Source organism: Sorex fumeus, unplaced genomic scaffold (assembly GCF_029834395.1).
Source record: "Sorex fumeus unplaced genomic scaffold, SorFum_2.1 ptg000043l, whole genome shotgun sequence".
In the NCBI taxonomy this organism is placed as follows: Eukaryota; Metazoa; Chordata; class Mammalia; order Eulipotyphla; family Soricidae; genus Sorex; species Sorex fumeus.
The window spans coordinates 7,692,048-7,705,175 of record NW_026606100.1 but is presented as its reverse complement, the minus strand read 5'-3'; the positions used below and the strand labels follow the sequence as shown (position 1 = coordinate 7,705,175).

General features: G+C 44.6%; 1 protein-coding gene across 1 annotated transcript in view; it reads left to right on the top strand.

Annotated features, from left to right (window-relative positions):
- LIPK (lipase family member K) overlaps positions 1-3,821 on the top strand; it is a 30,904-nt gene extending 27,083 nt beyond the window's left edge. Inside the window, exons 8-9 of the mRNA XM_056120822.1 lie at positions 794-865; positions 3,588-3,821. Of these exons, the coding sequence (XP_055976797.1) occupies positions 794-865; positions 3,588-3,821 (306 nt within the window). The remainder of the gene's footprint in view (positions 1-793; positions 866-3,587) is intronic.
- The last annotated feature ends 9,307 nt before the right edge of the window (positions 3,822-13,128 follow it).

Below are 13,128 nucleotides of genomic sequence, written 5' to 3'. Positions count from 1 at the left end.
AATATCATAAGTTCAGCAGCCTTTAAAATTTTTGTTTACTTACTTTTGGACCATAGTCAGTGATGCTAAGGCTTACTCCTGGTTCTCTTCTCAGGGATCACTCCTAGAAGTGCTTGGGGATCATATGGGGTCTCAGGGATTGAATCTGGGTCATCTTCATGCAAAGCAAATGTCCTACCCACTGTACTATTTATCTAACCATCCTTTAAACATTTCTATATTTAAGTATTTCTATGCTTTGCATTCAGAAGTCCCAGTTTCTGTCTCTGGCATCTCATGGTCCTCTGAGCACTGCCAGATGTGGCCCCAAAATATAACCCCCAAAGTAGATATCTTACCTCTCAGCATTTGTATAGTAAACCATAATGCCTAAAATGAGAGAGAGAGAGAGAGAGAGAGAGAGACAGAGACAGAGAGTGAGAGAGAGAGAGAAGAGCGATGTCTGCCATGGAGGTAGACTGAGGTGGGAGTGTGTCTAAACTGGGGACACTAGAACAGGGAGAAATTACACTGGTGAAAAGATGGGCATTGGAACATTGTGTGACTGAAATGTAATCATGAACAATTTTGTAATGCTCTATCTAATGGTGATTCAATTAAAAACATAAATTTAAAAAAATTAAAAGTAAAATAAAATTTTTAAAAAGTAGATATGACTTTATTGGATTTTACTTCATGTCCTAAAGAATGGGACATAATCTTAAACTTCTTAATATATTTATTGTTAAGTTTCTACAAACGTGTACTTTTAAAACAACATTTTAATACCTTTCTCATTTTTCTTTTATTATAGGCTGTTAATACTGGTCGATTCCAAGCATTTGATTGGGGAAATCCTGATCAGAACATGAAGCACTTCCATCAGGTACAATAATAACAATTAATAGTAGTATTCTGAAAATAATGTAATATAAATAATATCCACTCTATAAGCACCTAGTAGGCCCAATTTGCTATGCCAGATATTTATATCAAATGGTATTCATTGGGTTTTATGATAGTCCATATTATTTTTTAATTTAATTTTTTATTTGGGGCATCATTGCAGTACTGTTTATGTACAATACTTTTATAATACTATTATGTGCAATACTATCCTTCCAATAATGTTGCCAAAATTAATTATGGTGCATTAATCTATCTGGGTTATCATTAAAAATACCACATAGAAGCCAAGGCAATAGATCAAAGAGCTAGTGCAGATGCTTTGCATGCAGGGAACCTAAATTTCACCCCTGGCACTGCATTGTCCCTTGAGCACTGCTAGGAGTCACCTCAAAGTACCAAGCCAGAAACAGTCCCTGAATACTGTCAGGTTGGTCCCCAAACATTTCTCAATAAACAATGGACTGAGTAACTTACTCACATAAATTTCATTTCTAATATTTCTCTTACTTCTGTCATAATCTGTAACTCTAAGATCAGAGTATCGGAAGTGTCCAGTGGAGGTGAGGTGTCTCTTGCTGGTTTGCATAGAATTCACTCTTACAATCTCATTAAAGTAACAGTTACCTCCAATAAGTGCTTTCCCCAAATACAATTATATTGGGAGTTAGGGCTTCAATATCTGAATTTTGTGGAATTACAAATTATTCCATACCATATGGTTGTAGTCAAGATACTTTAGTTGCAAGTAGCAGAAGTCCTGTTTTTCTATTTCAGTTATAAGTAGACATAGGTAGAGAGATAGGTGATAAAACTAGATGCTGCTTTATTGAAATAAAAAAGATAGAAATAAACACACAATAACCAAGAATTTAAACACCCTCATTAGGACTTTCTCTTGCTCACTCTCTCATTTTTGTTTATATATGTTTTTCCAATGCTTATGTTCTTTCCCAGATAGTAGTACAATAGTAGCTGGAAGTTGGTTTTTGAATCACAAATCTAGTATTTTCTTGGTAATGCTGGCAAAAGTTCCTGAGAGAACTTTGACCTCATGTTAATCCTGTGCCCATTTCCTGTAAAATCACAGTAAAGGTAAAAGGTAAAGGTAAAGGCCCTCCCGTTGATCATCGATTTGCTCGAGCGGGCCCAGTAACGTCTCCATTGGAGACTTTGTTGTTACTGTGTCTGGCATATCGAATACTCTCGGTAGCTTGCCGGGCTCTCCGAGAGGGGCGGAGGAATCGAACTCGGGTCGGCCATGTTGGCCGCTTGTAAGGCGAACGCCCTACCCGCTGTGCTATCGCCAAAAGAATGAAAAATGAATTTGCCAGGCCTGATCATCCTGACCCACTATGAAATGAGGGAACTGAAATCAGTTTTTCACAGGATAGGTTGAGTTAAAAGAAAGAAGGAGAAAGGGACTTTTTTTTTTTTTGGAGAGCCCGTCAAGCTACCAAGAGTATCTCGCCCACACGGCAAAGCCTGGCAAGATACCCGTGACGTATTTGATATGACAAACACAGTAGCAAGTCTCACAATGTTACTGGGCCCACTTGAGCAAATCAATGAACAATGGGAGGACAGTGACAGTGATTAGTGAAACTCCATGAGGTACAGTTGTAGACTTACAAACTTTCGTGCTTGGGTTTCAGTTATACAATGATCAAGTACCCATCCCTCCACTAGTGCCCATTCTCTACCACAAATAATCCCAGTAGCCCTCCCAACCCCCCCCCCACCTCTGTGGCAGGGCATTTCATTTTGCTCTCTCTTTCCTTTGGGGTGTTCTGGTTTGCAATAGAGATATTGAGTGGCCATCGTGTTCGGTCTATAGTCTACTTTCAGCAGGCATCTCGCATCTCAAGAGAATCCTCCAAACATGCTTTACTTGGTATTCTCTTCTTTATCTGAGTTGCCTTTTCCCCCAGCATGTGTTGCCGGCTTCCAAGCTGTGGAGCAGAGCTCCTGGTACTTATCTCAACTATTCTTGGGTGTTCGTCTCCCATTCTGTTATTTTACATTCCCCAGATGAGTGCAGTCTTTCTATGTCTGTCCCTCTCTTTCTGGCTCATTTCACTTAGCATGATACTTTCCATGTGAACCACTTGTATGTAAATTTCATGACTTCATCTTTTCTAACAGCTGCATAGTGCTTCATTGTGTAGATGTACCAAAGTTTCTTGAACCAGAGAAAGGGACATTTTGCCAAGAGATTAACATACTCTGTTTCTCTGTAACATCCTGGCTTTTTTAAACATTATATTTCAAGTGCTTCCTCTTATGTATAGATCTTAATGCTCTATGAAGAATTTGTTCAACAATTGTCCAGTGTCAATAATTCCTTGAGCCTGGAGTTTTGTGAGAGTGTTTATATTTATCCTACTATTGTCTGAAAAGGATACAATCCTAGTGCTATATTTTATAGGTTCTACTTTAGAAAAATAAAAGTCCTCTCCTTCTAGATGCTTTTTCAGCCTTTCTCAAAATTGCAAAAAAATAGTAACTCTATCCTTAAGTTTGCAATTTAAATTTTTATGCAAAAGTGTTTTAAAATCATTTTAATATTTGCATATTGCTAAGGGCATGCCAATCTACACTTTTAGTATGTCAAACACTTACTTAACAACTAATTGTTAATATCATTTTAATCATGTGGTTTTCTGTGAAAACTTTTTTTCTCTCTCTTTAATTTTATTTAGCTTACACCACCTTTATACAATGTTACTAAGATGGACGTTCCAACTGCAGTGTGGAGTGGCAAACAGGACCGAGTGGCTGATCCCAAGGATGTTGAGAATTTACTCCCTAAAATTTCCAGACTTATTTATTATAAGTTGATTCCACACTACAATCATTTGGATTTTTATCTTGGACAGGATGCCCCCCAGGAAATTTATCAAGACCTAATCAGATTGATGGAAGAATGTTCATAAATTAAATACAATTTTCTTTCTCTGAACAAGCGTATTTTCATAATATTAGTGTGCACAATATGATTATTCCATGATTTTCACTAATGTCCACACATGTATATAATCCAGACCCCTTGAGTATGAGTGAAACTGAGAGCTACTTATAGCCCACAGAAATGACTACAGTGAGAGAACATCACATTCAGTTAGATCATGTTTATGGCAAAAATTTCATTCCATTCTCATTTTTCATTTCATCATCCTGTTATTCGTCGATTGCCTCGAGCAGGCCCCAGTAACGTCTCCTTCATCCTAGCCCTGAGATTATATTCAAGGCTTTTTAGGAGAATGAGACCCATCATTGTTACTGGTATTTGGCATATTTGGTACGCCACGGGGAGTTTGCCAGACTCTGCCCTGTGGGCAGGCTACATTCGATAGCCTGCAAGTTTGTCCAAAGTAGGAATGAGATAATAAGATGTCATAAAAAAGATGTCTTGATAAGATATCGCGCGGCTGCATTTGCGGCCGCGCAGTTCCGGGAGCTGGGTTTTATAGTCTCTGAGTCTTGGCCGCTGATGGGATTACACGGAGCCAGGGGGCCAGGTGGTGGGTGTGACCCCCGCCTACTGGAATTTGGAGGATCTGGGTGGAGGTTGCTCGACTCCAATCCAAGTAGGCTTGGAGATCTCGGCCCCGGAACCCGTGTGGATTTGTCCCTCTGCCAGTACCTTCATCTATCATGTAAAAATACAGCTTAGCAGACGGGAGCAAGAGGTTTTTCCTTGCTTTTTTGAAGTAGCCAGCTTTGTTGGGGAAGATCATATGGTTATAAACTGTGACTTTTAGGATTTGTAGGTGACCTCCAACTGGTAACAAGCAAAAGACATATAAATAAATAAATAAATAAATAATGATATGGCATAGCCAGGAAATGCTATGCTCAGAACAGCTAGAAGAACATGAATCCGACATAAAATACGAATGTGTTTGAATATCTATCCTTCTCAGCAAACCTCCAAATGAGAAAGCCTGACCAAAGGATCTCAACCTGGTGAGACCTTCATCAGATGACACAGCTATGTCATACTCCTTTTGCTGACTCACAGAAAGTGAGATAATACTCAAGTGTTGTTCTGATTTTCTGTTTGTTGTAATTTGTTATCAGCAATAATCAACAACAATTATTAATAATAAAGTTATTATTGTTATTTTTTTCATTTTAGTAATAAGTTTGATATTTTCTGTTCCTGTTTGCCTTTAACTTCTTTACCCTTCCTTGAATATTTTTTAATTTGGTGATTGACTAATGACTGTCTAAACAAATCTTTATTTTTGTTTTTATCTTTTTTACTATGGTAAAAACACTTAATATAAGGTATTTGATAAGTGGATAGTACAGTATTGTTAACTAAAGGTATTATGTTGGGCAGAAGATACTTAGAACTTACTCCTTTTGCAAACACATTGAAAGTTTATACTTCTTAAACAAAAATAGTCACCCAAAGACAGAGAGAGAGAGAGAGAGAGAAAGAGAGAAAGTAAATTATCATTATATTCTCTGCTTCTATGAGTTTGGCTATTTTTTTAAATTGAATCACTGTGAGATAGGCTATTACAAAGTTATTTATGGTGGGGTTTCAATCATACAATGTTCCAACACCCATCCCTTAACCAGTGTATATTTCCCAGGACTAATGTTCCCAGTGCTCCCCACCTCACCCCCAGCAACAATCCCACCCTACACCTGCCTCTATGGCAGGCACTTTTCTTCTTTCTCTCTCTCTTCTTTTGTGCATTATTGTTTGCAATATAGGTACTAAGAGGTCACCATGTTTGTTCAAGGCATTCAGTAGTTTTTAGCTAAATAAAAGGAAGATACAGTGGGAATTTTTTTTTAACTGGGTAGCAGCTTTGGGGTGTGGACATGGCATGGCACACTGGGGCTTCTGGAAGTACAGGGAAGTGGGGGAAGGTAGCCCATCCTGACTCTGAGAAAGCCTGGGGATTTCAGTCACAAACCCTGCACACCCTAATTTTCAGCAGGTTAATATCTAGGTGAGGTCTGAGACAGTCTGAGACAGTGAAGCCCAGCTGTAGGGCATGGCAACTATTTTGGATTATGGGAGCAAGCGACTGCCAGGGCCTCTGTTTCGGTGGGCTAACCCACTCCATTCCGATGTGCCCCAGTCTGTTCAGCCTTGCACAGGTTCAAGATTAACTGTGGCTCTTGATCTCTTTTGAGATTTATTCATGAGTTTCTGAAACAAGGCCAATAACTGAGGCGGGGTAGTTTGTGGACGTGGCTCCCATGTACCTTACTTTTGGCAGCTTAATTTCACAGAGAATTTGGTCCTGAGTTGTTGGATTCTGGCAGAGGCATAGCAGTGATGTGGGGGTTTGAGGAAGCCTGAGGGCACCATCAAGTTGCTGATGCACTCACCCTGCATGTCCAAGTTGACCTGCAGGTGGCGCCACAGCCCCTGGGCCCCAGTGGTGATGGCAGCAGTGGCTCTGACAGGGACCAGGATTGGGGGCTAGGGCTGCTACCACCTGGGCAGCCGCAGCCATCAGTTCAGCAGAACTTGACCAGTGGGTACATGCCTCCATCCTCCATCTCCAAATCACTGGTGCTGAGGAAGGTCCTCTTTCAGGCAGCGTGGGCTGGTCTGGGGAAGAAATGGCAGTGGGGCTACCCCACTCTTTACTTGCCTTCAGGACTCCATAGTGGGAACCCAGGACGACCCCCCAGCTCTGGGACCTGTGCTCCGTGGTGGCACCAAACCAGACCTAAAGAGCTCTATTCAGTCACTTTATTTTATCTTGAACTTTTTTTATTAAATCACTGTGAGACAGACCCTTACAAAGCTGTTCATGATTGGATTTTAGTCATACAGTATTCCAACACCCATCCCTCCCCCAGTGTCCATTTCCCAGTGCCAGTGTCCCCAGGTTCCCTCCCATCACCACCCACCGCACCCCCTGCCTCTCTATACGGCAGGCACTTTTCTTCTCTCCTTCTTTCTCTTTTTCTCTCTCCTTTTGGACATTGTGGTTTGCAATATTGATACTAAAAGGTTATCAAGAAAATCCCTTCTCTACTTTAAGCCCACAGATCGTGTCCAGCATGATCATTCCCAGCTATTATTGTCATACTGGTCTCTTCTCTATCTTACCTACCCTCAGCCCCACATTTGATTAGTTCCAACCATTATTCGGTCACTTTAAAATTTTGCCATTGCTGCCATCCTCACCAGTATCACTCCGAGCAGGCGACTGGCCAGTTTCATTTGGTGGCTCTCTCCCTGAGACAGAATATCCAAGATGCACCCTTATTTATTCACGCAGAAATTTTATGACCCCATTGGCTGTCCAGAGCACTGCGAGCTGCCGTCCCTCCACCAGCTCTGGCACTTGCCGCAGCGCCACCATCATCTTCCCTGCAAAACTCGAGTTTGTCTATTTTCAATACCTCATGTAAGTGGAATCATGTGGCATTTGTCCTTGGGTGACTGCTTATTGTACTTCACTTAATGTCCTTCAGGGCCATCCATGTTGTTTACATATAGCAAGATTGTCTTCTTTTTAAGGTTGAATAATATTCCATTATATGTATACACCACATTTTTGTATATATTTGTTTTTGATGGGCATTTTCCAAAATCATACTAATTCAACAACGTGGCTGATCCTAGAGAGTATTAGGCAAAGTGAAGTAACTTATATGTAGAGAAACAAACACCCTATACTTTCACTAATATATTTATATAAAGAAAACCATGAATTAATAAACTCAATAAAACAAATAAATTCCTGGACTGTAAAAACAAATTAGTAGCTACCAGAAGAGGAGAGAGGTGGGTAACTCAGTTTAAAAAAGGTGAAGGGGGCATCCCAGATGGAGCAGGTGCAGTCTCCCCGCCTACTCCAAATGGAATCCTGGTGACCAAGAGCTTCCACAAACAAGGCCCAGGTATGCAGATTCAGGACTAAATCTCCAGGCTACATGGCAGCAGAGGACCTGGGCTGTCCGTCCTCAGGCCCCCGCCCACCCAGAGGACTAGCTGTCATGCCCATAATTTGCCTACAGGGGCCATCTTAGCACATCAACAGTCCTGGCCCAGAGACATGGCAGCATGTCCCGGAAGACACCACAGCTCCAGAGATCTCTCTGGGACTGTACCAAACCAATATCACTGGGGAACCCTAGATGGAGCAGGTGCAGTCTCTCTGCCTACTCCAGATGAAATCCCAATGTCCAAGAGCGTCCACAAGCAAGGCCCTCAGTATGCGGGTTCTAGGACTAAATCTCCAGGCCACATAGTGGCAGAGGACCTGGACTGTCCCTCCCTGGGTCCCTGCCATCCCAGAAGACTGGCTGTCATGCTCACAATTTACCTCTGGATGCCATCTTAGTACACCAACAGCCCTGGCCTATAGACTCCCAACTGAATCCCAAAATGGATTAGTGTCATACAGAGATGCCTCTGAAACCCAACCATTTAAAACTAGAAGTGAAAAGATGGCGGCCGCACGGGAGCCTTGTGGACAGCAGGTTTGAGCCGGGCTCGGCGGGAGCGGCAGGGACCTCATGGGAAGGGGGGCTTTGTGGGCCGTCCCCCATGCCCCACCGAGGTCGCCAGCTGCCCCCCACGAGCGGCTCTCCGGCACGGCCACGACTCCAGGGCACAGAAACCAATCTCTTAACTATCTAACTTTTAATAGAAATTCTTCCAGGGTCAATAAGTAAAATAGCAGAAATTCAAAACCACGCAGCCGCTATTGCGGCCGCGCGACATCATTTTATTCTTTTTTTTTTTATTTTTTTTTATTTTTAATGTGTGTTTATTGAATTCTCACAATTCAATAAATTCAAAAACTATGTAATACTGTAGTCTTTAAAATGGAGCAAAATCTGTGGATGAGGGCATATCATGACGAATTTAGGTATAAATACTTAGTTCAAGAATCATTTTCCTAGATATATATTTAAAATGTCTTTATTGATTTTATGATATTAATCCAAAGATTTCTTTGGATTAAAAGAACAACAAAGTTGTTCTTTGTAAAATATATCCATTTATTAACCACTGAGAAAGATCTGAATAACATCAGCAGTGGGAATGCTAAAGAACGGCAAATAACTTATCTTTACTGGACACACAATGGATGAGGAGTATGGCCAATATTTTATTAATACTATCTTCCTTTATTTTTATAGTAGAAATATTGCCTTTATTTAACCTAAAGACATTTTTATTTTTTTTTAATTTATTTATTGAATCACTGTGGGAAAGGTTACAAAGCTTTCAGGTTTATGTCTCAGTCATGCAAATATCAGACACATTTCCCTTTATCAATACTTATTTTTTACCATGAAGAACCCCGATAAAACCCCACCCCCCACCCCTCCCTGTCCCTGTGAGGCAGATGAATTCTAGTTAACACTCTATCTGCTTTGATTAGATTCATTGTTTCAATAAAAGATTCACCACTATTATTTAGAGTTTACCCCCCCCCCCCAAATCAGACATGCTGAAAAAGCATTGTGAAGTGATTTGCTTTCTACGGCTGGGTTCAAGAATTAAATGTTGGTTTTGGATTTCTGCTCTTTTACCTATTGACCCTGGAAGTATTTCTACTGAAAGTCAGATAGTTAAGAAATTGGTTTCTGTGTTCTGGAGTCCTGGCCGTGCTGGAGAGCCGCTCTCGGGGGGCAACTGGTGGCCTCGGTAGGGCGTGAAGGGCGGAGCGAAACGCCCCCCTTCCCATGAGGTTTTAGTCGCCCCCACACTCCCGGCTCATACCTGCTGTCTACAAGGCTCCCATGTGGCCGCCATCTTTCTTTCCAGAGAGGAGAGGGCGAATGGGGCAACACCCTTTCCCCTCCGGCAGACTTGATGGGCTGGATCAACGCATAGTCCGTTCACTTTTCTGCTCCAAGCTGCTGGGTTCTGCATTAAGTCCTTGTGCTTCTGGGGCCGTGGCCGTGCTGGAGAGCCTCTCGCGGGGGGCAACTGGTGACCTCGGTAGGGCGTGAAGGACGGACCAGAACGCCCCCCTTCCCATGAGGTTTTAGTCGCCCCCACACCCCCGGCTCATACCTGCTGTCCACAAGGCTCCCATGTGGCCGCCATCTTTCTTTCCAGAGGGAGGAGGGCGGAAGGGAGCAACACCCTTTCCCCTCTGGGCAGAAATGATTGCCTGGATTAACGCATAGTCCTTTCACTTTTCTGCTCCAAGCTGCTGGGTTCTGCATTAGGTCATTGTGCTTCTGGGGCTGTGGCCGTGCTGGAGAGCTGCTCGTGGGGGCAACTGGTGGCCTCGGTAGGGCGTGAAGGACAGACCGAAACACCCCCTTCCCATGAGGTTTTAGTCGCCCCCACACTCCCGGCTCATACCTGCTGTCCACAAGGCTCCCATGTGGCCGCCATCTTTCTTTCCAGAGAGGAGAGGGCGAATGGGGCAACACCCTTTCCCCTCTGGCAGACTTGATGGCCTGGATCAATGCATAGTCCGTTCACTTTTCTGCTCCAAGCTGCTGGGTTCTGCATTAAGCCCTTGTGCTTCTGGGGCTGTGGCCGTGCTGGAGAGCCGCTCGTGGGGGGCAACTGGTGACCTCGGTAGGGCATGAAGGACGGACCGGAACGCCCCCCTTCCCATGAGGTTTTAGTCGCCCCCACACTCCCGGCTCATACCTGCTGTCCACAAGGCTCCCATGTGGCCGCCATCTTTCTTTCCAGAGAGGAGAGGGCGAATGGGGCAACACCCTTTCCCCTCCGGCAGACTTGATGGCCTGGATCAATGCATAGTCTGTTCACTTTTCTGCTCCAAGCTGCTGGGTTCTGCATTAAGTCCTTGTGCTTCTGGGGCCGTGGCTGTGCTGGAGAGCCGCTCGTGGGGGGCAACTGGTGACCTCGGTAGGGCGTGAAGGACGGACCAGAACGCCCCCCTTCCCATGAGGTTTTAGTCGCCCCCACACCCCCGGCTCATACCTGCTGTCCACAAGGCCCCCATGTGGCCGCCATCTTTCTTTCCAGAGGGAGGAGGGCGTAAGGGAGCAACACCCTTTCCCCTCTGGGCAGAAATGATTGCCTGGATTAACGCATAGTCCTTTCACTTTTCTGCTCCAAGCTGCTGGGTTCTGCATTAAGTCCTTGTGCTTCTGGGGCTATAGCCGTGCTGGAGAGTCGCTCGTGGGGGGCAACTGGTGACCTCGGTAGGGCGTGAAGGACGGACCGGAACGCCCCCCTTCCCATGAGGTTTTAGTCGCCCCCACACTCCAGGCTCATACCTGCTGTCCACAAGGCTCCCATGTGGCCGCCATCTTTCTTTCCAGAGAGGAGTGGGCGAATGGGGCAACACCCTTTCCCCTCCGGCAGACTTGATGGCCTGGATCAACTCATAGTCCGTTCACTTTTCTGCTCCAAGCTGCTGGGTTCTGCATTAAGTCCTTGTGCTTCTGGGGCCGTGGCTGTGCTGGAGAGCCGCTCGTGGGGGGCAACTGGTGACCTCGGTAGGGCGTGAAGGACGGACCAGAACGCCCCCCTTCCCATGAGGTTTTAGTCGCCCCCACACCCCCGGCTCATACCTGCTGTCCACAAGGCCCCCATGTGGCCGCCATCTTTCTTTCCAGAGGGAGGAGGGCGTAAGGGAGCAACACCCTTTCCCCTCTGGGCAGAAATGATTGCCTGGATTAACGCATAGTCCTTTCACTTTTCTGCTCCAAGCTGCTGGGTTCTGCATTAAGTCCTTGTGCTTCTGGGGCTGTAGCCGTGCTGGAGAGTCGCTCGTGGGGGGCAACTGGTGACCTCGGTAGGGCGTGAAGGACGGACCGGAACGCCCCCCTTCCCATGAGGTTTTAGTCGCCCCCACACTCCCGGCTCATACCTGCTGTCCACAAGGCTCCCATGTGGCCGCCATCTTTCTTTCCAGAGAGGAGAGGGCGAATGGGGCAACACCCTTTCCCCTCCGGCAGACTTGATGGCCTGGATCAACGCATAGTCCGTTCACTTTTCTGCTCCAAGCTGCTGGGTTCTGCATTAAGTCCTTGTGCTTCTGGGGCCGTGGCCGTGCTGGAGAGCCGCTCGTGGGGGGCAACTGTTGACCTCGGTAGGGCGTGAAGGACGGACCGGAATGCCCCCCTTCTCGTGAAGTTTTAGTCGCCCCCCACACCCCCGGCTCATACCTGCTGTCCACAAGGCTCCCATGCGGCCACCATCCTTCTTTCCAGAGAAGAGAGGGCGAATGGGACAACACCCTTTCCCCTCTGGGCAGAAATGATGGCCTGGGTTAACTCATCGTCCGTTCACTTTTCTGCTCTAAGCTGCTGGTTTCTGCATTAAGTCCTTGTGTTTCTGGGGCTGTGGCCATGCTCCAAACTTAACTCTTGATTTTCAGGGAGAAAGATTGGGTGGTTTACTTCTCATTGATCTCTTTGTATATAGAGAGATGTCTTTGTATATAGAGGTTTTGAGAAAAAGTCCTCGTTCCCGCATACTCGAGCTGTGTTTGTAGAGGCTTCTGGTCACCGGGGTTCCATCTGGGGGAGGCGGGATGCGGCGCCTACTCCATCTGGAACTTGCCGGTGCTCTCGGCTCTTTTTGGAACCTGTTTTTTCTTTTTTCTTTTCCTCCGGGATCCCGCACCCTCCATGTGTTCCTTCTCTTATCCATTTTATTCTTAAACCAAGTTGTAGAAAGCAAATCATTTCACAACGCTGTTTCAGCATATCTGATTGTGGGGGGTGGGTCGTAAACTCTAAACAATAATTGTGCATCTTCTATCGAAACAATCTATCTAGTCAAAGTAGATAGAGTATTAACTAGAACTCATCTGCCTCACAAGAATTGGGAGGGGTGGGAGGTGGGGGTCTATTGGGGTTCGGGGTTAAAAATAAGTATTGGTAAAGGGAAATGTGTTTGATATTTACATGACTGAGACCTAAACCTGAAAGCTCTGTAACTTTTCCCACAGTGATTCAATAAATACATAAATTATAAAACATAAAAAAATATTATTAAGGGCCTGCTGTGGGGTAGGCTATGGAGTGGTTGGGAAAATTGGAGACAATGGTGGAGGGAAGGCATGATGGTAATGGCATTGGTGTTGAAATAAGTAAATAAATAAATAAATAACATCCCATGGAAAAAAAAACTAGAAGTTTGCATTTACAATGCGGCCATGTGAGTTCTCATGATATTCAAAATGAGCAATGGAAAATAAATTATCTAGCCTCTGCCCCTGGCAGGTGGAATTAAATGGTGGTGGGGAAATATGAGCAAAACATTATGCCCAAAATTAGAGAGAGAGTATTGGGGAAATTGTC